At 32.9% G+C, this 27554-nt stretch overlaps 1 protein-coding gene across 27 annotated transcripts; it reads right to left on the bottom strand.

Moving 5' to 3' along the window:
• Positions 1 to 45: 45 nt before the first annotated feature.
• sw (cytoplasmic dynein 1 intermediate chain short wing) lies at positions 46 to 27290 on the bottom strand. Of its 27 annotated transcripts, none has more exons than XM_074178688.1 (13): positions 26966 to 27290; positions 26321 to 26633; positions 26134 to 26267; positions 22286 to 22312; positions 21281 to 21313; positions 17424 to 17444; positions 16693 to 16740; positions 9812 to 9988; positions 7757 to 7910; positions 5419 to 5791; positions 3719 to 4111; positions 2013 to 2279; positions 46 to 1176 (listed from the first exon to the last, which is right to left on the bottom strand). In XM_074178688.1, the coding sequence occupies exons 2-13, from the start codon at positions 26614 to 26616 to the stop codon at positions 1015 to 1017; spliced, it is 2085 nt and encodes a 694-aa protein (XP_074034789.1). In that variant the 5' UTR covers positions 26617 to 26633; positions 26966 to 27290; the 3' UTR covers positions 46 to 1014. The 27 variants fall into 27 exon arrangements, with proteins under 27 accessions (XP_074034789.1, XP_074034794.1, XP_074034791.1 ...); XM_074178693.1 differs by having other exon boundaries at positions 9812 to 9964; XM_074178690.1 differs by lacking the exon at positions 17424 to 17444.
• Positions 27291 to 27554: the final 264 nt, after the last annotated feature.

Below are 27554 nucleotides of genomic sequence, written 5' to 3'. Positions count from 1 at the left end.
TTTCCATCACACAGATTAACTAAATTTGAGAAAAGTAAAGTGAACGATTTGAAAAGATCAAGTTTGAGAAATGTTGAAATCTATTCAAGAGGAACCACCTTTGAATACAAATTTCAATATTTAAAGCATCAATTCTAAAATGTTATAAACGAACCTCTCATTGAATATTTTCTGCAAAGTTAGACAAATTGAGAGTTTATACTTTAGAAAGAATGGAAATTCAAAGTCAATCAAATCGATGGTTGAGTAATTTTTTAAAACATTTATTTTGGATGCCACCTAACTTTTAAGAGCATTATAATACAGACATAACAATCAAGTATAAAAAAATACTAAATATTTTGTTACCACAAAAAAATAAATAGCTATTTACAAGCGCAACAAACAAATCATGTAGAAAATTTAAGTAACAGTAAACCTAACAACAGTACCAAGTGTTATAAAATCGAGTTTGAAGTTTTTATGTTTAGTTGCCGGAAGCAGAAATTAAATTTGTAAACCGACTAAAACAAATATCTATATTCAACGTGCCTTTTCGAGACTATTACGAACATAAGAAAGTGATATTTCACATTGAACCTAGTGTTAAAATATTCATTTATGTATTCTTAAAACAAATCCGAAAAAACAATATATTTTCTGCAGTATTTAAAAAAGTTGTTCGACAGATATTTCAGTAAATTTTCCGCCACAAAACCCATCTTACCAAATGGACGAAAATATCGATACAATTAATAGCGAAAATTCTTTAATCTCATCCCGCTGGTGAAAAGCGAGAGAATTGACAGTTCTTTCAACCGAGTCTTGATCATATGTACGAAAAAATAATAAAAGCCTCAGCAACACAATATTCTTAAGTGTTCAGCACAGCTGCTCAGTATCTGATTGCCCCGAAAGTATGTACCTTTGACCATTTTCACGGTTAAACATTATGACACGCTTTCATTACTCTTGCAGTGGTTAGGTAATAAATTATCTCATAAATATGCTACTTAATAATTAAAATTAAACTATTTATCGCAGGGGTGTTGAGGTTAAAGCAGTCATACTCATTGAAGATGAACTTGAATTGGAGTAATTTAGTTTTTCTAATTCATCGTCTACTTGATTATTCCTTAACTCTTGGGTTGTGTATAAAAATTTATTCCATTCGTCGTGCCTTGGATGTGCGAAGCTCTGAAAGACCACATATGATTTTTATAATAATAATAATAATATAATGAAAATAATGGCAGATTCACCATGTTTCTTATATCATTAGGAATAGGGAATGTTCCTCAACTTGGGTTATTACAGCAAATGCAAGTTTGAACAAAATAAAGTTGAGTTCAATTCATAAGTTTTTCAAATTCACTTCGAAAAGTATTCAAATTGATGTTTCAAATGTTGGGTTTTAATTTTGAAAGGGATTTATTTTTAATTCACATATTGGCAACAGCGCCTATATCAAGTTGAAATAATTTACGTGTACCTAATTTAAAAAAAGGAAAATTATCTTTATAAATCAACAATTAAGGCAAAATATAAATTATAGTTCAATACCACCTCCACAAGCCACATAAACAACAGTTGTTTCGTTATTTATTTATATAGAGGAAGATAGGTTAGGTGCACAAAATGTCATATGTCACAGAAGGTCTCGGAACTCGGAACATAAGTAAACAGAACAGCACCCCTCTGAAATATGTCATCTTTGTTTGTCTCATACAGGCAACAGATTCATTGTCCTTTATTAGCTGCGATTGATGTTGCCAAATGGTGAAATAGAAACGAATCCCTTTAAATGTTGAATGCATTATTTCATTCCTCTTTTTTAAGTATTCAAATAATTTTTTAAAAAAAGGTTGAAATGATATGTTTAAAACGTATTGTTTTAGAGCTCTTTTATGAAAACTACTTGATTTTCGTCAGGAGGAACATTCCCCATTAGAAAGCCAAAACCTTTCTTTCCAAAAAATCAGAACTTTTAAACTCAAATTGCTTTTTTGTGCTCACTAACTAATAACACATACCTCTGCGACATCATAAACCCAAATTTTTCCTTGATTATCACCTACAGTCACTTGCAGACCTGAAGGAGTCCAAGACACTTTATTCAAGGCCGGATTGCCTTCAACGTTTATACTAGCTGCTGGTACTTCCGTATCTTGATTCAAGTTCCACAGATCCAATCTACCGCTACCATCGACAGCAGCGAACAGAGCGGGATGAGTGGGAGACCATTTAACATCCAACACATAATCACCATTATCTTCAAACGAGTATATGGGCTTCGAGTCCTTGAAAGAGCCAGAAAAGAAAATTTTAATATGAACAATCTGTTTCTATTCTATTATATAATAGCGTTAACAAACGCTAATAGATCTACAGATAACTTTGTGAACATGGTGTACCTCGAGGGTCCATATTATGGCCGGTTCTTTTCTCAATTTTTATAATGACGTGATTTACTCTTGCTCTAGAGTCTAGATATACAGATAATCATTATGTGTGTTGAAGATACTGATATTTCAATTCCTGAGAATGATTTACTAACTACTGTGAATGCCATTAAGGCAAGAATAATGTTCAGATGGAATCTCTTGAATTTTTATCAATAATATTAAAAGATGTAAACGTCTTTTCTCAAAAGATTTGCTCACGTACAAACTAAACATGCTAAAAAGCTGAAACTGTGAACATATGTTCCAGACGAGTGTACCAAGATAAAAAAAAATCAAAAATTGCTAATCGAATGTGCGTAATCTGCGAAATTTGAACAATCACCTCATTTTTGAACATCCCACGTATATTGCTTGAACATGATTTTTTATCATCAGGTCTTCCAAATGGATCATCACAAGAAAAGAGGAAAAATATTCTTTAAATTGATTATTTCTGAGAATAATGTTTAAAGTGCCCCCAGTTAAATAGTACACGTGAAAGATATTACCATTTGATTATGAGGACTACCTGTTTGGTTTTTTTGAAAGTTTTGAATTACTTTTAATGATCAGGAGATGATCAGGAAGATTAAATCTTCCTCTTTGAAGATGATCACTTGGTGATCGAAACACGCGTTGAGGTGTTAAAAATAACAATTTGGTGTCGGGAAAAAACTCCAGTAACATTCATATAGATTATAAAGTATTAAAATGGTTCACAAATTACCTCACATATAGGAAGCAGCTAGTTAAATATAATCAAGTGACATCCAGTAATTTAAATGTAATTTCTGGAGTCCCTCAAGGGTCAGTATTGCGTCCACTGCTATTCTTGCTGTACATAAATGATATTGTGATACATGTTAAAAGGTGTAAGATAAAACTGTTTGCCGACGACACTATGTTGTACTGTTCTGGGACAACTAATGAAATCTCAGAATGTTTGAACGAGGAACTGTCGAATATAAACGAGTGGTTAAATGACAACGGCCTCAAGTTAAATGTTAATAAAACAAAATGTATGTTAATAGGTAGCAAATATCGTTTAAGACAACTGTAAGATGAACAGCTGTCATTGAATCTTTATATTGATAATGTCATCATTGAAAATAAAGTTCCACAACTACATGTTGGTGTAACTATTGTTTGGTAGCTTCAACACGGTAAAATTATACTCAATCAGCCTACTTTCTAACCAGTTATCTGCATGTTCGAATACAATTTTTTTCAAAGCTTTTTTGAATTCAGTCTCACAGCATGATTTTAAAATTCCACAAATTGGTTTTTGAACTCACCTTCAAACTCCATAATTTGATCGTCCAATCTATCGATGATGTCAAAAACATGTGCGAGAAGTCAATTCCTCCTTGCACCCCATTCACACTAATACCAGTCACCGGACCTTGATGTCCATCGTACACATCAGTTATGCCAGCTTTGGCGCCATGTCTGCACGCTGAATACGCCGATCCATCTTCGCTGCCTACTACAAAATTATTAACATCGGAATGTGGAAAATCTAAAGAAGTCACCGCAACTGGTTTAGACTGCATTCGGTGCAGGTCGAGAATTTCTTGAGGTTGACCTAACATATCGAGAGACCAAGAGCACAGCCGACCGTCTGTTGATATACTTATCAAATTGTGTGCATTTTGAGTACCCACCACATTCATGCAGTATACGGGATGCTGAAAATTGGGGGAAAAAACGGTTACTTATTTTCATTGCCAGTTGCAAAATAAATAATGTGAAATTCATACTAATTCTCTAATTTCATATGAGAGAGAGAGAGAGAGAGAGAGAAATATTATTTATTTTCTGAAGAACAGAAATTCTTATTGGTCTATGAAATACAACATGAACAAGTAAACAAACAATGGGTGATGTTCATCAATAACTTTATAAATATTTTCAACGAATGTTTTCCAATAAAGTACATACATTTTCGTAAATACTCGAATTCTCAAATAAAGGAATGCAAAAGTAGGTTAGATACATTACTATGTCTATCCAAAACGAATGGAAGTATCAAATATGAATACTTGAAAACAAAAACTGAGTATGATAAGTTGTTAATATCGTCAAAACAGGAAAATTATAAAGAGCGTATAAAAAATTCTGATAAGAAAACAAAATGTATGTGGAGTATCTGCAACGAAATTACCGGCTAAGTAAAGAGGCAAAGCCGTGACGTACAGGGTGATCTAATCGATATATCGAATAAATTCAATAATTATTTCAGCAAAATATCCTCGAAATTAGTTGAGAATAATAATGAACATTTCCCTTGTGAAATAATGGAAAACCCTCAGTCGATGTGTATACAACCAATAACTCCAAATGATGTGGTTGCACTGTCAAATAATTTGAAGAACAAATATTCAAGCGGAGAAGATGAAATTCCAACTTGTTTGATAAGAAAATGCACAATAGTAATTAAAGATACTTTATCACACATAATTAACAATTCCTTGAATTTTGGCATTTTTCCTTAGCAACTCAAGCTTTCAGTTATACAACCATTACACATAAAAGGGGATACAAATTGTATTGAAAATTACAGACCCATAAGCTTACTCTCAAGTTTCTCTGAATTATTTGAACCGCAATGTGTAATAAAGTTATACAGTTTTTTCATGAGTGTTATATCTTCAGCGATAATCAACATGGCTACTTACAAAAAAAATCAACACAAACGGCAATCTTCCAATATACGCAGAACATAATTGATCTGATGGAAAAATGGCATCTAACTCTGGGTATATTTCTTGACTAAATAATTAATGAAGGTACATCATATCGAATGCTTCATCAGACCAGGGTAATTACACTAACACAAGATTACTTTAATATTGGAATTGGATCCGATTTGAAATGTTTTATTAAAAAAGTCAGCAACACAGTAGTATGGTTTCTCACTGAGTGAAGTTTCTAATGCTCGATACAGTTTTCATGACTTTAATATTGAATAAAAAAAATGATAATAAAAACTTACAGTATGTGCTGATGCTGACAATGGTGTCCTCTGGATCGGCGTCCGTTTCTGAACACGATTATCCCATAAAACTATTTGACCAGAATATGTACCGCCCAGTATCAAATTAGGGTGAAACCTAGCAAAAGTCGCCGATAAAACAGCACTCTGACAATGGAATATATACTCGGGTGTGTTCTTTTTGAATTTCGTATTCCAGACAAGAACAACTCCATCTGGATCATTCGGTGATTCTTCGTTATTATTATATGCCGCCAATAGTAACTCTGGAAATTGTGGGCACCAATCAAGAGAGGTTACTGTTCGGTTCCGTGACCACCTCTCATCATAGAAATGTCGATTGAAGGAAATTCGCTGATGAGATTTTTCATCCCTGAAAAACGTGTTGATGCATTTGAAACTATCTACAGTGTGACCCATTCAAAATGGAAGCTCCTATGAAACATATTTTTCAACCCTTTGTGATATAGTCATGTAGCCAGATTTAAAATAAGTCATTTATTTCTATTTTTGACGTTGAAAATGAGTGAAAGTTGGCCCTGAAACGAAATTTGAAATTCTAGAAGGTTTCTTGACCTAATAAAAAAATGTTCCATCATTTGGAAAATATATATTTTGAGGACACTTCCATTTTAAATGAGTCACACTGTATACGGTTTAAAAATATTTTTTGTAAAAAAAAAACTATTGGTTTTCTGCTTCTTTATTGATATAAAAGAAGTGTAAATTGAAAAAAAAAAGTTGGGATATAAATTTTATATCTGTTTCAATTTCCATTGAAATATTTACAAGAAAAAGTGAATTCTGTGTAATTCAATAATTTTGAGAGGTGTAATTGTATAAGTTATTTTTTCTCATGTACATGTGAATAAAGAATGATTTTTTTTTTAAGATTTTAAAGACTGTTGACTTTTTCTTCATTTATTTTGTAATTTTCCAATTCTTAGAGATTGAAAGCCACAAAGGTTTTTTTCTCAAAAATTAATCTCTCCCAAAAATACTTCCTATTCATACAAGTTTATATTCGACATTATTTATTTCAAAAATATTCATGTCGGAGTGAAACTTCAAAAACAACCACGTTTTTCAATCACCAGAAATGCAATACTTTTCTCGACGCTCGTCTTCATTTCCTGAAGATGCCAACTTGGGTGGTGAAACGTGCGTCAAGAAGAGCATTGAATTTCTGGTGTCTGGGCGAAGTTCTTGTTTATTCATAAAATTTAGATTTAACCTTTTAAGACTTCTAGCGTTCATAATTGAAATGGCCTGTAGATGTGTTTAGTTTTTGAAAATTCTCTTTGTTGGTTTGATTTCAACTTTTTATTTTGAAGTTGAAAACACTTTTTATCTTTCTACAGGTTCGGCTTCTAATATGTGTAAATGCATTTCAATTGAATCGGTAGGGTGAAAAAAAAAAAAACTTCACAATTTAGACAACACTAACATTTAATGCTAATATCTTACAAGTCGCAATCTATTTATTCACCTGTACTTTCATAAACTTGCAGTATACCACTCCATGATACAGAGACATATAAATATCGTTCAAAACTAGTAAAATTTCCAAAAAGAATTGAACAAAATAAAACAGATCGCTGTCAATAATGGATATAAAACCTCCATCATTAACAAAATACTAAAAAAAAAAAAACAGCAAAACTTCAAATTTATTCTAATTTACCCTCATACATTAGACACGTTTTGCGTGTCTAACATATCTGTCTAACAACAATTTGCATTCATTTATGAATAATTCTAAGTCAACACAGGACAAGTTAAAAAAATTTGCAACGTCAAATGCGACAAGTGCAATGCCTTATATAGATCATACTGCCCGCAGTTATAACCAGAGATTAGAGGAGCATTTGGGAAGTTACAGATTGAATAAACAAGATACCAACCACGGCAATCATCTCAAAGAAAACACTCAGACTTTCACAGAAAATTTCGAAATTCTACACATTCAACCAAAAAGTCTGAAATTAAAAATATTGGAATCCATAGAAATAAAAACATCTTGCTGATAAAAACAACATTGTTCTGTATGATCAGATAGATATTTACAATTCTCAAATCATCAATAATGTTAACAGTAATTTCACAAATGCCCCTTGATACCTTTCTCTACCTACCAATGCAACTTTTAGTATTTAAGGAGATGACATCATATACTTAGTTTAATTTATAATTCGCTCAAAAGATGACACAGTGTGTCAGCAGTAAATGTTAGTGTTGTGTAAATTGTGAAATATCATTTTCACCCCACCCTTTCAATACTTTGTTAGTATATGTTTATTGGTTTATGCAAAAAATATATACGTATCTGCATACTCACAGTCCTTCTTCTCCCAACATTCCAGTATAATCCTTATAGATATCCACACTTTCACACAAGGCTCTCTCCATTATTCTACCAGCTCTATCCATAAAATGTTGAAAGTCTTCAGAAAGTATCACGATTTGCTTTTCATCTTCACTCAGTTCCCTAACTGATCATAAACAAATATTAACACACTGTAAGTACAAATCAACTGCATAAAAATAAATCGGCCGTCGAACGAATCATCATAGATCATACTAATACAAAATTATAGTTTTCAAACAAAAAATAAATTGAAATTTGATTGACAAACAAGAATAATCATGATACAGACGATTTATTTTTATTATTATGCTGAAAAATATGAATAGTTTTTATGTTTATATGTCACATATGTGACATTTCGAACATTAGTCCGCTAATTCCGAAAAGAAATTTCATGAAGAAGTTTTTATTCCATCACATATTTTGAAACGCTGAATCGAGTCTTCAATGGTTGACAGGTGATTATTAAACGAATGTAACTTACAACAAAATTTATTAAATGGTAAAAAATACTAAGTGCGCATATGAGCAAAACTAAAAAAAAAAAATATGGCTCTTCTTTGGCACCCCGAGAAAAAATCATAATACAAAAAAAATTGGAATCAGTACAAAGTATGGCCTCCACGCTGGTTTATTACGGCCCTACATCTATCGTGCATCGACAAAATGAGATTGTCAATGTCTTCTTGAGGTACATTTGCCCATTCACCGATTAAAAGCTCTCTCAATTGAAACGTTGTGTGAATATTCCCCATATGCGGAATAATTCTTCGTTGAAGCATGTCCCACACATGCTCGATGGGATTCAGGTCCGGTGATTGTGCTGGCCATGGCAATACATCAACTCCTTCGTTGGTGAGCCAGTCAGTCACTAGACGCGCGACATGTGGACGAGCATTATCGTGCATTAGGTGAAAGTTTTTACCAACAGCACCAGCAAACGGACGGACGATAGGTAGAAGAATGGTGTCGCGGTACTGTCGAGCTGTGAGGGAGCGATTTGGAAAAACGAGATCGGTTCTGCCGCCGATCATGACTCCGCCCCATAGCATTACTGTACCACCTCTGTATATGTGGACTTCCTGGACGTGTCTCAAACGTTCATTATTTCCAGCTCGTCTCCACAGTCTTACTCGACGAGAATCTGGATGAAATCCAAATCTGGATTCGTCTGCAAACAAAACTGTGGCCCAATCATTTGCATCCCAGTTTTGATGTTCTTGACACCACTCTAATCTTCTACCGCGATTGCCTCTCGACAAAGGTGGACATCTAAGTGGCCTTCTGTTGTGGAAATCTGCTTCATGCAGTCGATTTCTGACAGTATCACGACCAATGGTTACCTGGTGCGTCTGCTGCAACACGTTAACCAACTCAGGTGCTGTGATTGTCGGTTGTCTTCTTGCGGTTAAGACCAAAAATCGGTCTTGAACTGCAGTTGTAGCGCGTCCTCGCCCTGGATGTTGTTCGGCTGGACTGCCAGTTTCACGGAAACGCCGCCACAATCGACTGATAACACTTTGGGAGACCCCCAAACGAAGAGCTACATCATTTTGTCGCATGCCACCTTGAAGAAGCCCTACAGCACTATTCATCTCAGCCAATGGTAAGTGATGGCGTTCCATGTTAAAGCACAATATTTCCAGTTTAATTGCTGAGCAAGAACTGCATAGAATGTACAAACTCGACACTTTCAGATTATTCATTTTAGCCGAAAACCTACAGTTTGTAGAAAACTTGATAAAAGATTAGTTACCGTTTTTGCAGGCTTTGTTCAACCCATAGAAATCTACAGGGTGGTCGAGTGTACCAATTTAATCGAAATTAAACGACCTCATGCATTTATTTTTATGATATTTAGTATGTTATAAAAATATCCCTAGACTTTTCCGATGTGTGTATTTATGAACGATTGGTTTGCATTTAATTCAAGAAAAATGTGTGAAAGCAAAGGGTTCACTTTCAAAACTAAAACTAATGAAGGGTAGGCATATCAAAGTATAGAAAATATATAGTGATTCTTACTTTCCTTGACTTCTTCTTTCCTTTGTTCTTGTTCCAGAGCGGTGACGGCCGGCTGAACTTCCTTAACTTGTGGTAAACCATGTGGTAGAATCCCAGGAGGCAATTTACTTCCATATCCACCAAGATGTGGAAGGCTGCCCTCTTCGTCCTCACCTTGGCCATCGTCATACGTCAAAACTGTGGTGAATAATGGGTACGCTCTAGGCGTCACTCACACATTCTCACAAATCATCATTCTCAAAAATATATTCGCAATATCCAGTGCTACTAGGTCAGTTTCACTTGAGTTTCTTTTATGGGTTACAACAATATAACTAGTGGGGTGAAAAAATGTTTAAAAATTGATTTCGACTTCTAATGCTACTATGGTAGAACCCCAATTATCCTGATCAATTGGGACCAACTCTGGTCCGGATTGAATAAGGGCGGTGACATTTCCCTAGACGAGACTCCCAAAGAGTTCCGTGGTGGCTTTGGTATGCGGTACCAAGTGCCAGAGCCGGGTTCATTTCTGTGTTATGATTGCCCATTTTCCAAATGGATTTAATCCCCAGCGATTCAAATCCAATGTGAATGCCTACTTTCGCAAAGGCACCGCTCTGAGCGCGCCTTAAGGATTTTCCTGTAGTACTTGTGTTTTGTCCTTAAAAAAATGACAGTTTTGATCAAAATGTGAAGTGAGTGCACCCTCACGCCGGTAACCAGGCCGGGCTTTCAGCGTGAGCTGAAAATCAGAAGGTATCCGAGGAGACGACCAACAAAAAAGCGAAGCATGTTTGTGAAAGAAAAAAATGGGGCTCCCCAATCCAGTCAGTTGCAAATGTGTTGTGCTTGGGCTCTGGTTCTCAACTCGCGGTGAAAGACAGAGGACAATGTCGAAGCTTGGCTTTGCAACTGACCGCCTTGGGGAGTCTCATTCATCTTTGATATCAGAGAATTGAGTTCTCTGTCGATCCCATAGATGGCGTCTTGTCGGGAGATGTCATCGCTCTAATTTATTCAAGCTTTTCTTTAAAGGCAGTTGAGCTCAGCAATGTTCAGCCTGGCACCATTGACAAGACCTATGACAGTTCGAAACAGCACTGTGTTTGGGCTCTGGTTTTCATCTAGTCCGGATAATCATATACATTGCTTCCAATGTAATTTCATCTGAAAAAACTAACAGAAAAATGATTTGTTTCTAAAACTGACCTCTTCAATTAACAATTCAGCTAATTGGGGTTCTACTGTAGTTACAATTGTACAAAATATTCCATAGTTATTCCAATACTAATATTTTCTTCATTCGGCCGTTTGAGTTTTTCAGAGTACATACAATTTCTTAGAAGTGTGCCTTTATTCATTTACTTAAAACCAACAAATGAGCTACTTATTTAGTCGACCCTAAGCCGCCCAGATTTTCTGAATATTTACTCTAATTTGTGATAGGGAGAATAAAATAAATGATATGTATTGGATCAGATGAACGAAAAAATTCAGGTGAAACTGACTTCATCAATATAATCCGACATCTTTCATTTCTTCAAAAAATCAAGTACCTACATTGCATATAGATGGATCATATTGCTAAGCACTGAAAAAGAGGCAAATGATAACATACCCATGATATTGTACTCAAGTCTTCATTTCCAATATTCTTCAGTTTAATGAAGTGTTTTTAGAAAATATATATTTTTTGTCTATTGGAGCATTAAATTTTTGCAGAAACGTAAAATTTTTGATTGAAAATCATTACATTCCTAGGAAAACACAGTTATTTACTATATTCTTATTATAAATATAGGACGAGCAAAGTATAGTTCATATTTCAAGATTATCATAAACATGCATACGATGTCTGTCCAAAAATAGGGTTATGTTGGTACTCTCATCTTGAACATATGTTCATAGTTTCAGCCCTGGAAGTAGCCATCGATGGATATCTCTCGAACAACGGTGTTCCCCAGGGAGCCATATTGTCTCCAACCCTCATTTCATTGTATATCAACAACTTATTGGAAAAAACCAAAAATCCAATATATTGCTTTGCTGACCACAGCACACTTGTATCGTCATCTTCCGAACCGGTTATAATAATATCAGAACAGGCAATTCCGCTTTCTGCTTCGATAAGTTTGTTGGGGGTTGAAATGAACACCAATATGTCTTGGCACAACACATTTGATTCCATCAAGAGCGGTACATATCAGAAATACGCGACGGACTGTGGCTGCTCATCGTTTTGAAGTTCAACTCGGTACACCTCGGACTTACACTTGAAATATTGACAGTGGCATACGGTGATTGTACTCTGAGTCAGAGAAATGTTTACAAGATGTACAAGCTGTTCACAAAAGGTTGTGAATGACGACGCTCACCCTGAAGGCCTCAGCACATCAACAACCGATGAAAATGTTGAGAAAGTGAAGAATATTGTTGTGGAGAATCGTCAAATAACTGTTAGGGAAGTTGTTGAGGATGTCGGCATATCGGTTGGCTCATACCATGCAATTTTTTTTGGAAATTTTGAGCATGAAGCTTGTGGCAGTGGAAATTGAAATTACCAAATTTTTTTTGTCTTGAGAATGAAAATTCACCATGTTTTTTGAACAGACATCGAACATATAATTGTGGAAGGTAACAAATACCTAAAAAAGATCGATAAAAAACTGATTTTTCCTCCACAAAAAATGACTTTTGTTGAATATATAATTAATGTACTTATGATGCACTGTTTGGAGCCTTTGATGTAGTAATGAATATTTCTGGAGTTTTTTCCCAACACCAAATCGTTATTTTTAACACCTCGACACGTGTTTCGATCACCTAGTGATCATCTGCAAAGAGGAAGATTAAAACTAGAAACTAATGCGAGCTTACCTATAGGTATCCCATACAGGTAAACCATCCAGGCGTACCACCCATACAGGTATGCCAACCTACATTAATTTTACAATTTTGCCTTATCTATTATCTTACAATATATGTTTATATAAAACAATTTTCAGCTATATAAAAATTAATTTCACAATATTGCCTATCCAAATTCATTTTTGCAATGTGTCCTTATGTAGTAATCAGTAAATCAAACAACATTATTTTATTTTAACAAGCTATATAGTATGCTCTTTAATATAGGTCTGTCATCGTTATTCATAATATTATTGTGTTTTCTTATTTCTACACTCTCATAGGCATCTAGTTGCCTATTGTTGTTAACTTGTCTAACTAATCTTAATGAACTAAAGTCTATGGGATGGTTTTGTTGCAAAATATGATGGGCGACTGCTGATTTTTCAGGTCTTCCGTATTTTAAGTGAGCTATGTGTTCCTTATATCTTACTTTAATAGATCTTTTTGTCTGTCCATAATATTTTGCATCGCAGTCCTTACATTCAGTTTCGTAAATTCCAGACTTTTCTGAATTCTCGACTTTGTCTTTAGGACTTCCCAAAAGGCTCTGTAGTGTATGACTTGTTTTAAAAACCACCTTCATACCTAGTTCCTTGAAAACCTTTCCAAAGTTCCTCGTATATTGGTGGTATGGAACTGAGATGTATTTATTTTGGTTTTTGTCCTTTGTGAAAGTCGAGATTTCGTTCATTCTTAACCTAAACTTATTCTTCCTTATTATGTCATCTACAATACCCCTCGAGAAACCGTTAGTGGCTGCTATTTCCCGTATTGTACAGTGAACCTATCATGTGTTAGAGGGAAAGTCAAAAGACGATGCACTAAAAAGTTCAACCCAGCACGTTTGTGCTGTCCAAAGTGATGTGAACTGTCAGGAATATACATGTATGTGCTTGTTTCTTTTCTAAATATATCATATTCTAACCCTCCATATTGGCTCCTCATTACCAAAATGTCAAGAAAGGGTAGTTGTCCCCTATTTTCTAACTCATACGTGAATTTTATTAATGGACATCTATTATTTAAAAAGGAAACAAAGTCCTCAATATTTGATTTTTTGGTATCGAATATCACGAAAATATCATCCACATACCTTAGCCAAATCCTAGGAAAATACTTCGACTTTTCTGTGGTTTTCATTTCGAATCTGCTCATGAACAGGTCTGCCATGTAGGGGGACAAGGGGTTTCCCATGGCCGTTCCTTCCTGTAGTTCATAAAAGCAACTTTCTACCTGGAACCGATTTTGTTTCATACACAAATTAGTAAAAGAAACGAATTCATCGACTTCGTTATTATTGAAATTATTTTTCTCTAGTAATTCCCTGAGGTATTGCAAGGTCTGTGAAATTTCCTGGCGGTCTGTGGAATTTCCTAGCGTCCCAATTCCATTCCATTTTAAATAATAGATGTATGAGTTAGAAAATAAGGGACAACTACCATTTCTTGATGTTTTGGTAATGAGGAGCCAATATGGAGGGTTAGAATAAGATATATTCAGAAGAGAAACAAGCACGTACAGGTGTATTCCTGACAGTTCACATCACTGTGGACAGCACAAACGTGCTGGGTTGAATTTTTTAGTGCATCATCTTTTGACTTTCCCTCTAACACATGATAGGTTCACTGTACAATACAGGAAATAGCAGCCACTAACGGTTTCTCGAGGGGTATTGTAGATGACATAATAAGGAAGAAGTTTAGGTTAAGAATGAACGAAATCTCGACTTTCAGAAAGTACCTAAACCAAGATAAATACATCTCATTTCCATACCACCAATATACGAGGAACTTTGGAAAGGTTTTCAAGGAACTAGGTATGAAGGTGGTTTTTAAAACAAGTCATACACTACAGAGCCTTTTGGGAAGTCCTAAAGACAAAGTCGAGAATTCAGAAAAGTCTGGAATTTACGAAACTGAATGTGAGGACTGCGATGCAAAATATTATGGACAGACAAAAACATCTTAAAATATGGAAGATCTGAAAAATCAGCAGTCGCCCATTATATTTTGCAACAAAATCATCCCATAGACTTAAGTTCATTAAGATTAGTTAGACAAGTTAACAACAAAAGGCAACTAGATGCCTATGAGAGTGTAGAAATAAGTAAACACAATAATATTATGAATAACGATGACAGACCTATATTGAAGAGCATACTATATAGCTTGTTAAAATAAAATAATGTTGTTGGGTTTACTGATTACCACATAAGGACACATTGCAAAAATAAATTTGGATAGGCAATATTGTGAAATTAATTTTTATATAGCTGAAAATTGTTTTATATAAACATATATTGTAAACTAATAGATAAGGCAAAATTGTAAAATTAATGTAGGTTGGCATACCTGTATGGGTGGTACGCCTGGATGGTTTACCTGTATGGGATACCTATAGGTAAGCTCGCATTAGTTTCTAATTTTAATCTTCCTCTTTGAAGATGATCACTTGGTGATCGAAACACGTGTCGAGGTGTTATAAATAACGATTTGGTGTTGGGAAAAAACTCCAGTAATATTCATATAATTAATGTGCTCTATTATTTTATTCTTCGGTAATATTTTTCAAAGATTGCTAAACAATTATAGATTGTGAACTATTTATTTTGCAATTTTAAATAGTTCACATTGTTATCATTTACCTGCTAAGCCACACTCGAAAATTCTTAATGCATTCACTAACATCTAATAAAGCAATAGGGAACGGCTATATGAGGTTTCAAGGAGAAAACAATGGAAAATCAAGACTAAATTCGACATAACAAATATTTCAAATCGAGTGTCGAGATGAATGTAAAGAAGATCCCCATACCAAATAAGAAATATTAGCATGCACTACTACAGTTAACATAGAACAACTGAAGAAGGTATTTTCTAAGGAAAGTATAACGTTGTGTATGGAATCGAAATTATTCTTAGAACGTGTTTCAAGACTAAAAAAAGCAATAAAAGCTCCCAAATAAATGATGACTAAGGATGACCCTAGGTTTAAGCTGACAATATGGATGCAAACAAAACATTCTTTGTCATATTCACCCTATAATTATCACCTCTATATAGAAAATCATTATTCCAAATTAATGTGAGATATATTCAGAACTCGAGTTTATCAAATTTTTCAAAAGCAAAGAACTGTAATTATAAAAACAACTTTAGTAGGAAAATAATAATATATTTCTTATTGAAATTATTCCACGATGGAGTTGAAAACGCCCAATGTAAATTTATAAAAACGTATCAAAAAGACTAATGTGTGATTTTTACTAAAAAAAACTACTAATCCACATCCGCATTATATTTCATTATACGTAAAAGATCAATTTAGGATTGTTCATCGTCTATATTGAACTGTCTCCTTTATTTTTGCAGAATAATTTTTATAAATTTTAATGTAAATTTCCTTGTTCCCGTCTGACAATAATATATAAAGAGATATTATAATAACAATCGGTAATTTACTCCCTAGGCAACAGCAACATTCATGACTGAACTCGACAAAAAAATAAACTCAATTCTATTCATATAATGACAAAGAAATAAAACAAACATGGCATTCCGAAAAAGCCACATATTTTTTCATATTGTCTATTGTCATAAGAAAATTATTCGGTTGAAAGTGCTAACTATTTTAAAGAATGTTGTTGACTATCCACAAATCAATCATTTATTGGAAATATGCTATTCATAAGTCTTAGTATGTTACAAGATGTTTCCTTATCATTTCTCCTCAATAATAATACACCAAAATATGCGGATAAGGTTTAAACTATTTATTATTTTATTGACACACATAGTGAATAGCCACATCACTACAAAGTGTAGGTATGAATATCATTCTCACATTAATGAGGAAAATAAAATTGATAACGATATAACGAGCATATTAGAAAAAAAAGCTTATGTTATTAGCGCCAAGATAACCAAAATGTTTAAACGGCAACGTGACCAATTTATAAAGATATAAAAATAGCTTGAAGCACAACCTACCTGTAAACTCATCCTCCCATTCTAAACCAGGGTTAAGATTGTACTCGTCTTGATAGGGAAAGAATAATCAAATATTAGGAGAAGAATATCAGACAAAACAAATTCTACATTTTTGATGGCTAAAATTTGTCACCAATATGGATTACTGCTCGTAATGAAAACTAGTTAAAATCCGAAAATTCAATGTCCCATACAAAGGTATCTCTATTCCCCTTCGAAAGTTTACCTCAACAAAATTGTAGAATCGAATGAAAAATCTAGACTTCACCTTGAACATATTGGTGTAACAAAGTATGAGGGCTAACTTGATTCTGTAAATCGTTTATTTCAAGTAGTTGTTAGTGTGTTATTCATGCTATTACAAAGCGATAACTGTTTAGCGGTTTTTATTTACATAATTCAAACAACTCACGATCAAAAACAATAATGTTGAAATTAAAACGCGAGTAACCTGGTTTCATCATTCTTAAAAGCAATTTTGTACAAATAAGCTGTTAGTAGGTACATGTGCGCCTCTTCCCAAACGAAACAGAAAATATAGTGTATTCAAAAGCTAAAGATGATATGGCTAACCCCTCTTTTCCTACAATGGTGGAGACAAGACGATAACAAAACTAACACTACCTAGTCTTGAAACAAAAGGATGGAGTCACTTAGATGTACATGTTCAATTAGAGGAGGTAAAAATGGAAATGGCGATGCCTAAGCAGATAAAAAAAATCTGAACTTACCGTAATAATCGGTTGCATGTGCTGGGAGAAAAGGACAAAAATAGTGTATTAAAATCAAAAGTATCGTTCAAAAATGGCGATTTCATACAGAATGTTTCCAAGTCTATAAACAACAAAGTTCTTAGTTTCATCAATTTAAAATGCGACTGAAAAACAAGCTGTATGACTAGTTCTAGGACTATTCTCTGAAAATAACAGCTGACGAAATACCCAGTTATATCAGTCAGTTAATTTATAGTATATAACAAATTTGATTGATATATATCACATTCAACTGAAATGTGTGTGCAATGTATCTATGTAAACGGGTAGTTTCAAGAAAAGCAGTTTCAATTATGGAGTTTGAATATGTAATGAAAATATTAGAATCCATTGAGTCTAAGTTATTGACCAAAATGGATATAGGGAGCTTTGCAATGGTATGCCTACATCTCTAAATCTTCTACACAAAAAGTGGTGTTATTAACAATCCCTCGACTTTCGAAGAAAAAACAAGATAATTCGAAACTGAATACAACTTCTCTTTTCTTCAGAAATTACACAAAAATCCCTCAATATATCAACTTTCGTATGTTGATATAAGCAGAAAAAGAATAGTTTGTTCATAGCACACTTGTAAAAACGAAATATAAATATTCTTCAATGCAATTTTCAATTATTTTATTTCTCAGTATCAAGTGAATGTTATATCGTTTTGCAATATCACTGTTTTTGTATTTTTTATTGAAATACAATGAAATTTTGTTAAAAATATTAACTTTGGCAATTATGTTCTGACGTTTGTTTGAAGGTGGTTGACAATGTTATGTGATGTATTTTATCAGTTCGGTCTTCCATTGTCTAATATGATATAAATTGATTTGAAATCCCTGAAAAAATAATATATAAATAAAAAGATTAACCGATAATAAAACAATTTTATTATAACAAAAGACTGAAATTACAAAGAAACAACATACAAGCAACAACAAAAAAAAATTAAATACTAATAAAAGCTGAAAATTAATAAATTAAATAACATCATTAATTATCTTTGCCAGTTATAACCCGAAGACGATTGTGGATACTAACAATCGAAACGTCGTGACGTAACTTGGTTTGGAAATCTTTTAATTTTTATTTTTCATTTTTGCTAATAATATTTTTTAATTTTTTAATTTTCAGCTTTTATTAATATTGCAATTTTTTATTTTTTTGGTTGTTGCTTGTATGTTATTTCTTTGTAATTTCAGTCTTTTGTGTTGATAAAATTGTTATTTTCGGTTAATCTTTTTATTTCATTTTCAGGGATTTCAAATCAATTTATATTATATTAGACAACGGAAGTCCAAACTGATGAAATACAATTATGTTCCGAGTTTGTCAAATGGAAACCCCAAACAGTTGAACTGAAGAAGCTACTGTGTAGTGAAACGTAATTAGATTAATGTTTATAGTGTGAAAACTGATTATTATCAGCGACTTTCATATCGTCGCGTTGTTCAAAACACAATGTGTTTCATTCAAAACCCCTCAGTTTGAAATTTGGAGTGATTTTTGTAGTTTAATATTTGATGAACAAATTGAAGAAAAGTGATTTATGTGTAATTCAATGTTCCTAGGAAAAGTCGTCATTTCAGATGGGATTTTCCCGGTTTGTAAATGAAAGAAACATCTAAGAATTATCTAAACATATTTCGACAGTTTTTCCCAAGATTTTTTTTTCATTTCATATATCAATGGGACTTTATTTTATAAATAATTAATCAAAAATTAATTTTTGATTTATACAAAACTGATACCTCAGACAATAGGGTACAATTTTATTTATTTGTTTGCCCTCTTCACAACGATTCTGGAAATAATATAAACAGGAAAAAAAGACTATGTATACAGAAAAGCTGAATTAATTACTAAACCGAAAATGCAACCTATGTACAAAAGCTTAAACCAGAATAGGGCAAAAACTTCAAAGAGGTTTTAGGGAGAAAGAAATTGAGGCACAAGTTTTAATTTAGTTATTAATCAACGACTAATCTTGGAAGACTAGTGGCAGAATTGGTTAAAATTTGTAAAATTGTCCAAACATTTAAGAATTATTAGTCAAATTCTGTATGAAGCCATTCATAGTATAGTTAGTTTGAATGTTTGATTTGTATAACAGCTAAACAGAAAATTTATAACATTCCTGGGCGAGTATTTTCGAATCACTCATAACGCGAACGACTTCAAATAAATCATTTTTTCCAAACATTCGCAGATATACGATTCGACTGTTACTCGAATTTTAAAGGAATAGTTCGTAAGACCGACTGAAGAACTTCGGGTGACTCGAAAATAGCACCCCTGCACTGTAAATTTTATTTTAATGTACAAGCTACTGTCGGTTAGTACTGATAAGAATCGAAATTGAAAATTACCATGAGTAGCGATGATTTATCTTGCAACAACTTTGGTTTCGGAAAAAAATCTTATGTATACCACATGTAGGTAGCAACTTTCTTATTTCAAATGCAACTGCCTACATATGGCTAAATTTTTTGTAATGTTTCAGTTATTAGTGTAATTTAATGTAGAGATGCAGCTGTTTTTCACCAGTTTATCTTTTTGAGTTTGTTTCTTTGATGAAAATTATTGAGCTGATGTTTTTTTAAGAAAAAGTGACATATTTCGAGAGAGATAGGAATATTGCATGAATGTAGGATTAATATTTATGATTTTCGTTGGATAAAAAGTTATATGAGTGATATAGTCATATTGATTATAGTTTATAAGATATGTGAACATAAAAATTAAAAAAAAAAACATTTTATTTCATAAACGAATGCTATAAATGGAATAAATAATTAAGGGTTTTAATTTTAGGCTGAATTTGTTCTTTTATTAATAGAGAATAAATAAATTCTAAGTGTTTTTCAACATATCTCAATTAGTTTAAAAGTTATAATAAGGTTTAAACATAAAACACCAGATGAAAATGGTGGATTAAGGGAGAACAAAATTTTAAAAATTCGATATAAAATATACCTATATAAATTTTTTTCTCAAAAAAAATGTCGTGGTTGTTTCTGTTACATTATGTAGAAAAAAAATATATAAAAATAAGTTAATTGTTCAGTAAATAAACAATGAAACTTTAAATAAAAACAATTTTTTTAGTTATCAAAGAGCACAATGAATCATGATTTAAAAAAATGGTCCTCAATCGAAATTACAAGAAAAATTTTTGAAAAACGATTTTCTTCAAATCATAATTTGTATCAAATATTTTGTTTCTATTTCCTGTTTAAAATCTGTTTATTATTCATTCATTTATCCAGCAGGTGTCCGAATTTTTTCAATTCTCAATTTTGATATCCAATAAGTGGAAATAATATTTTTTCATTAAAGGTCCAAAGTAGGCCTGTCTTGCGCCAGCCAGAGTATCCGTTTTAGGGCTTATTTTCAACTCCCTGGGAAATTTATAAATATTGGTCCCTCAGTTCCGGAACGGGCAAAACTTTTTTGGTAAATTTCCTCTTCTTTTTTAATCTTTTTTCAATTTTGAAAAATGTTAACTAGTTTTTGAGAAACTTGCAAAAACCAAACCCCATTTTTCTTCAGTTAATTGTTTACCAAATTATTAATAGCTGTGAATGACTTCTTGAGAATATAAGCTGTTTCTTGTCTCTTCCGAAAGATATTGGGCATTACATTGGAATGAAAATTTAATGATTCAATATATCGAGTGGGAAACTTGACCATTTAGTAAACAACTATTAAGTATCTTCTTCTGGATAGGTGCTTTTATAGTTTTGAGTGCAGAGTGCAGGCTTGACATTTGTTACACATCTATAAAACATTTAATATGATCAAATAATCAATCGTGCACACCATACCTTTCCTTGGCCTCCACCAGTCCTCCATGTAGCCTTTAAGTGGGGAAGAAGAACATGAAGATCCTTGTTAGCATTTAGAATACAACAATTCATCACTAATTTCTAAGAATTGGAATAATAAAACTATGCTTTTGAATTTTCAGGTATCAACGTTTCAATATTTGCTCTAAAAATCAGAGTAAACCCTAAGGCTTTTGTTGAAGGAGCTGCCCTTCTGAGGTGTTGTGTCTCTAAAAATACTCCGAACCAACTACAAACGAGTCGAGATGGTTATTTGAAATTTTCGATAGTTTTATTACTTATCGATGTAAAGTGACGGAAAAAACTTTAATTTATTGAAGTAAAACTTCTTTACGCGCGCTTAACTTGGGTAGTAAGCTGGTGAATGCGTGACGGGAGCGTTACGAAAAAGTGTGATCGAGCGAGGCGAACGAAAGTCGGGAGGGAGGTTTAAGTTAGTGAAGATATAAAAAGAAAGAGTTACGTTTCGTATATTACTGTAGGGGAAAGAGAGAGGTACGAGCACACATTTACTGTCAACTAGGCTCTGAATAATTAGGAGAAAACTATCATACGTTGCTACTAATTTTAGCAGGAGATTAAAATGTTAATTTTGGGTCCGAATATAGTAAACTTTCTGCAAGGTAAATTAGAACTACAAATAAATAATAACAGGAATGAGCCTACCACAAGACATGAAACAACAATCGATGCAGTTTTGTCTAATTTTCATTCGAAAACATAAGATATACAAAGATTAATTGATCCAATCATGATAGAATCGAACCTCTCTCTTTCCCATCATTGTTTTGAAGAACACACAGAAAATAAATATTTGTAGTGGAGTAACAAGATAAAGAAGAAGTGCTAAACTTGTCTACAGAAGTCAAGCCAATCATTTTATTATTTTTTCCACACTCAACCAAAAACAAATGAAGCAAACTAATAACATCTACTGAGAGCTTGAAAAATGAAATAAAATCCGTTTGTCTACAAAATACTCACACGACTTTTTCCAATATCCGAAATAATCTTGTGCAAAAGTGAAAAAAACAAAATCAGTTTTTAAAACATTTGTCAAGCGAGTGAAGGAAAGTGTAAAAAAGCGTACTACCATGATCGGCCAAAGAAAGCAATATCCAATAAAGTATGACCAGTTTTACGGACCTGATGTTGAAAATAAATGGACTAAGTGACTATGAAGAACATTTGATAAAGAATGAATGAAACTATAATAGTTTTTATGGTTTATTGTCACATCAGTTCCTTCTTTACGCCCTTTTCTACACTGATATAAATAAATATATAGTGTGTCTCGTAAGTCAAGATCCGAACTAAAGGAGCTGATAGACAAAGTCATTTCTGATACAAAAAAATCCATATCACATAGGGTCTGATTCCTCACTCTTTCCGAGTACCTAATATTAATTTTTGCGATTTACAAAAAAAAACATTTTTTGTAACAAAGAAATATCGCGAAAACCTAAAGAACATTCTTGACAAATACTTAACAGAGAAGATGGAAAAATCTCTTGGCCTCCACGCTAACCGGATCTGAACCATCTTAATTTTTTAAGAACTATGTAAAGACCAAGTCTATGAACGAGAATGTAGTAATAAACAAGAATTGTAGAAACGAGTTCAAAATCTGTTTAAGAATTACAGAGATAGGCTAGTATTTAGAAATACCTTAATAATTTGTATTCGATACTACATATACAAGTATTGTAAATATGTTTCTGAAATTATATTATGCATTTTATATTTTTCTTCCTCAAGTTTTTATTTAAAGACAGAAATACGCAACGAACAGTGGCTGCTTAGTGGTTTGAGGTTCAACTCAGTACATCTCGAACTTCACTTTTTAATAACTCTGTGAAAGACACAAAAATAATTGCTCAGAAAAAGTGAGGAATAGGACCCCACGTTCGATGAAATTTTTCACCAGAAATGACCTCTTTTAGTTTGGGCCTCATAGACCGTTTGTATAGACACATATAACAATATCAAAGTTAGTTCAAACAGTTCTAATCAATTTGCATCTATATCAAGGAGTAAAACAGTGATTTCGTTATACATGGTGTAACAACAAGGTAGATCATAAATTAAACAGCATATTCTGGGGTCAAAAATAACTCGACTGGATATAACTTTATTCAATGCAAATGTGCACACAAAAAAATACAGCCCTTGGAAAGTACAAAATGAAAATAGATTTTTTCAGATACTTCATGAACTGTTCCAACATTTTGTAATGAAAATGGATACATGGCTTGATAATCTTTTTCATATAAAACCAGCCCATGAAAATTTTAGGGGACTATTGGACTCCTAAAACACCCCACAAAGTTAGGGAATATATTTTCGGGCTATACCCTAGACGTTGCATTGCCCAGCCAGAAGTCCAGATCTTAACACTTTGATTTCTGCCTCTGGAGTTTTATGAAAGAGGGCGTGTATCGTGTAGAAATAATCGGCAAACCACAACTGAGGCATCGAATCATTGAAAGTGCAAATCGATTTTGTCAGAAGGCTATGATCTTCCACAAAATCCGGTTTTTCCTTTTAAAACGGTGCCGAATTGGTATTCAGGAAAATGAAGGCCATTTTGAACATTCATTTCAGAAAAAAACAAACATTTTTACATATTCTTTGTACCTGTGAATAACATAAATACTCAGTTATTATAACTTACTTTTTGTTACTCAACATTTTTGACACATTTCAATAAAAACTGGCTTTTTGAAAGTGAGCTACGTGGTAAAAAAAAATGATGAAAACCAACTAATTCAATTGTAGCGCATAGAAAAGTTTGGGGGTTTTTTTTTTATGGGCTGAACAGATTTTATGGTTCCGTATGAAAAAAAAAAATTACGATAAGAAAGCCATCATAGATCCATTTTCATTACAAAATTTTGAAAAGTTCATGAAATATTGGAAAAAAATTAATTTTTATTTCGTAGTTTCCAAGTGCTGTAACTTTTTTGGTGTGCACATTTGCATTAAGGTATACTATATTTTTGACCCCAGAATATGTGGTTCAATTTATGACCTACCTTTTTGTTATACCCTGTATATCAGCAAAGTAAATGCAGGAGAACGGTCCTACAGTAATTATTGAAACGTTTTCAAAAGCATAAATTTGAGCCACCAAATAAATATATAAATAAGAAAGTTATTTGAAATCTACTTATATCCTGCTTATCTTTAACATAATTCATATCAAATTAATAATATTACAAATTCAAGAAGTGTTTACTTGGATTAAATATTCTCATCATTCATTAATGTCTGTTCAAAATCCACTTGACCCAATCTTTCAAAATACATATAATTTTTTGAGGAGCGTTGACTGGAATTTGGAAACACTGATAATGAGGATTTGAATATTACAGTTACACATTTTTACAATGTTCTCTATATAGCTCTGGACTACTACTATGTTCCTCTGAAAAAATATAAAACCTCAACTTTCCCGCTTTGGGTATTCAGGAAAACATTCTGAAGTGGATCGAAATATGTCCAATATATAACTCAATATCTTCCTCAATTGCAGTTCCTAATGGTGTACCACAGGGATCTCATATGGACCATTACTTTTCAACCTATTTGTAAATGACTTTGACTTGAATGATGTTATTCTCTATAGTAAATTTCTTTTTTTTGCTGATTAATAATCTGAAGATATTAAAAGTTATTCATGACTCATCTGATACTGAATTATTACATTACGATTCAACTGACTTTGTAGGCTGGTGTGATTTAAACTTATTGCAAATGAATATATACAAATGCCATAAATTTACTTTTTTCGGAAACAGAAATCCCATAAATAGTCCCTATAAAATTAAGCAATTGGAACTGGAAACAACAAATACAATCAAAGATTTAGGAACCACTCTTGAATAAAAAATTTCATTCAAACTCCATATTGCAAATGTTACTTCTAGAGCACTAAAAATGTTGCGTTTCACTCTTAGATCTGAAGAGAAATTATCACTCTTCCTGGAGTTAGATCAATAATCGAATACAACTACACAATTATGTGCCCCTCATATAACGTGGATATTGATATGCTTGAAAGTGTTCAAAACAATTTTTTAAGTTACTCTGCATACAAAACTGGGATATCATATTAGTGGTTATAATTATAACTTAACTTGAATACTCTGGCTCATAGAAGATTAGAAACAGATCTTACACTAATTCACAAAATAATCAATGGTAGCATTAATTCCATAGGTGTGAATCTGAAGAGAACAAGAAATACAGAGATCTTCAAAGTAACCTTTCGTCATCCCAACTATGGCCAGAATTAATCTATAGGTAGAATTTTGAGACTTGCAAACACAGGTACAATGTAACTTTTCAAAAAAACTTCTTTGGAATCATTTAAAAAGACTGAAAAGATTGTAATTGATTGGCTTATTTTTGCCTTTTTTATGTTTTTTCCTCACATCTAGCTTATAAATATAGTACATATGTGTGAATTTGTTAATTACTTTGTAAAAATAGGCATTGAATAACTACAGAGTTCACCACAACTAAATAAACCAAGTAACCTAGACACATCATGATATTTATTCCATTTCATTCAAACCTGCACAATTTCATTGAAATATGAAAAAAACCCTTTGGCCCAACAATGTTATTGAGTATTTCTCTTTGGTTCACTTGATAAACTAATAACACAAATTAGAAAGATTCTACACCACTAACTTTGAATAAAATGCTTTCCTTGCAAACAGTGTCATCATTGAATATCATCAAATGAAAACAGTTTCAAACTAAGAACCAATAATAGCTTAGGCAGATCAAAATATACTCGAACAATAAAACTGAAATAAACTTACCGTCCCGAACATCATGTCCTGTAGTTGTAGTTTGGGTTTGCTTGGTGTAAACTACCACTTCTTTCGGTGGAATATTTGTGGTTTGAACAGGAACGACACTGAGTTGGGGGATTTTTTTTCTTACCGCAATAACACTGCAAATAAAAAATGCGTTGAGTTGGTAAAAAAAAATGTTATCTGTCCTTACTTATTTGGTAAGCTATTTGGCTGAAGTGAGGTGTCAGGCGTATGATTTCTACTTTGTTCGGGAGTGAGGGAATTCGCACTAGAAATACTAGAAAAAACTTCTGATACAGGGGCCACACCAACTTCTCGAAGTAAATCGTCCAGCTCTTTTCTATCGCCACCTCCTCCCAATATCGTACGGGTGGTAGCCTCTTCAACATCTTTCAACTCTTTCTCGCGCCTCCTCCGGTCCTTTTGTTCCCTTAAAGCTTGTAGTTTGGCTTTTTTACGTTCCAGTTCTGCTTTTCTATCAGACATACTTGGTTTTGGTTTATCTAAAATTATATCCATATTTTCTCTAGATGGTCATTGGCAAAATGAAATGATTCATAAAATGAAAAAGAATACATTTAAAGGGCACTACACATGCGTTCCTTTTACTTGGAGAAAATCAATGGTTTTGAGTTGAATCTCAACATCTCCTGACAGAATAACAAAAAAAAATACGTATCGAAATTGACGATGCCGTGAAAGGGAGATTTTACTACAACAGTGAAAGCTGAAAATTAAAAGACTATTGGATTATTATCAAGAAACAATACCACAAATCTAAAAAGCAAGAAGGAAGGATACCGTTATCCCGTAATAATAATTGATTGTAACTCACCTATCTAATTCAAATTATCTTATTGTTTCGAATGAAAATCGTCGCAAGTTAATTTTTGAAAATCGATCAAATCAAAAAACACCTCGACTTAAAAAAAAAATATTTTTCAACGCCCTACCACCGTCAACACCATTTTTGTCTACTGGTGACGTAATCTATTTGTCATTCAGTTCATAAGTCTACCTATAGTCTATAAATTGAAATACAATATTTGCAATATTTATTTAGAGGATTGTCAATGGAACTAGGATAAAGAATTAAGTTATATGAAACAGGATCATCAAAATTCAGAAAAGTAAATGAAATCTGCTTTTCCCAGTGTACATGAAATTATTGAACGTCTTTCCTTGAGTTTGACTGTTGACACATGTTGATTTTTTAAAAGGCGTCTAGAGACAGTCAATGAAAAAAAGCAGATTATAATGTCTTTTGGGTAGCAATCTGTTTCAGTAGAATGAAGTTAAACTGAGTGTTTCTAAAATCGGTTAGATATGGAACACGGTTTCCTGAAAACTGGTAAACCAAACGTCAAAATACTAACCGACAATTTTGTTGTGGTGAAAGTGACAATTGGCAAATGATGAGTTTG

Source organism: Leptinotarsa decemlineata, unplaced genomic scaffold (genome assembly GCF_025532065.1).
Source record: "Leptinotarsa decemlineata unplaced genomic scaffold, Ldec_3_MD MMD2_tig00004307_RagTag_RagTag, whole genome shotgun sequence".
In the NCBI taxonomy this organism is placed as follows: Eukaryota; Metazoa; Arthropoda; class Insecta; order Coleoptera; family Chrysomelidae; genus Leptinotarsa; species Leptinotarsa decemlineata.
This window is presented reverse-complemented; position numbering and strand designations above follow the sequence as displayed.

Bases quoted from the DNA above. Each gene is read 5' to 3' on its own strand.
- sw (XM_074178687.1), bottom strand. From the start codon at position 26,616: ATGTCTGATAGAAAAGCAGAACTGGAACGTAAAAAAGCCAAACTACAA. The intron at 26,268-26,320 runs GTAAGGACAGAT...TTTTATTTGCAG, and splicing joins CCAAATAGCTTACCAAATAA to TGTTATTGCGGTAAGAAAAA. The intron at 17,445-21,280 runs GTATGGTGTGCA...CTTTTCTCCCAG, and splicing joins CTGGTGGAGGCCAAGGAAAG to CACATGCAACCGATTATTAC.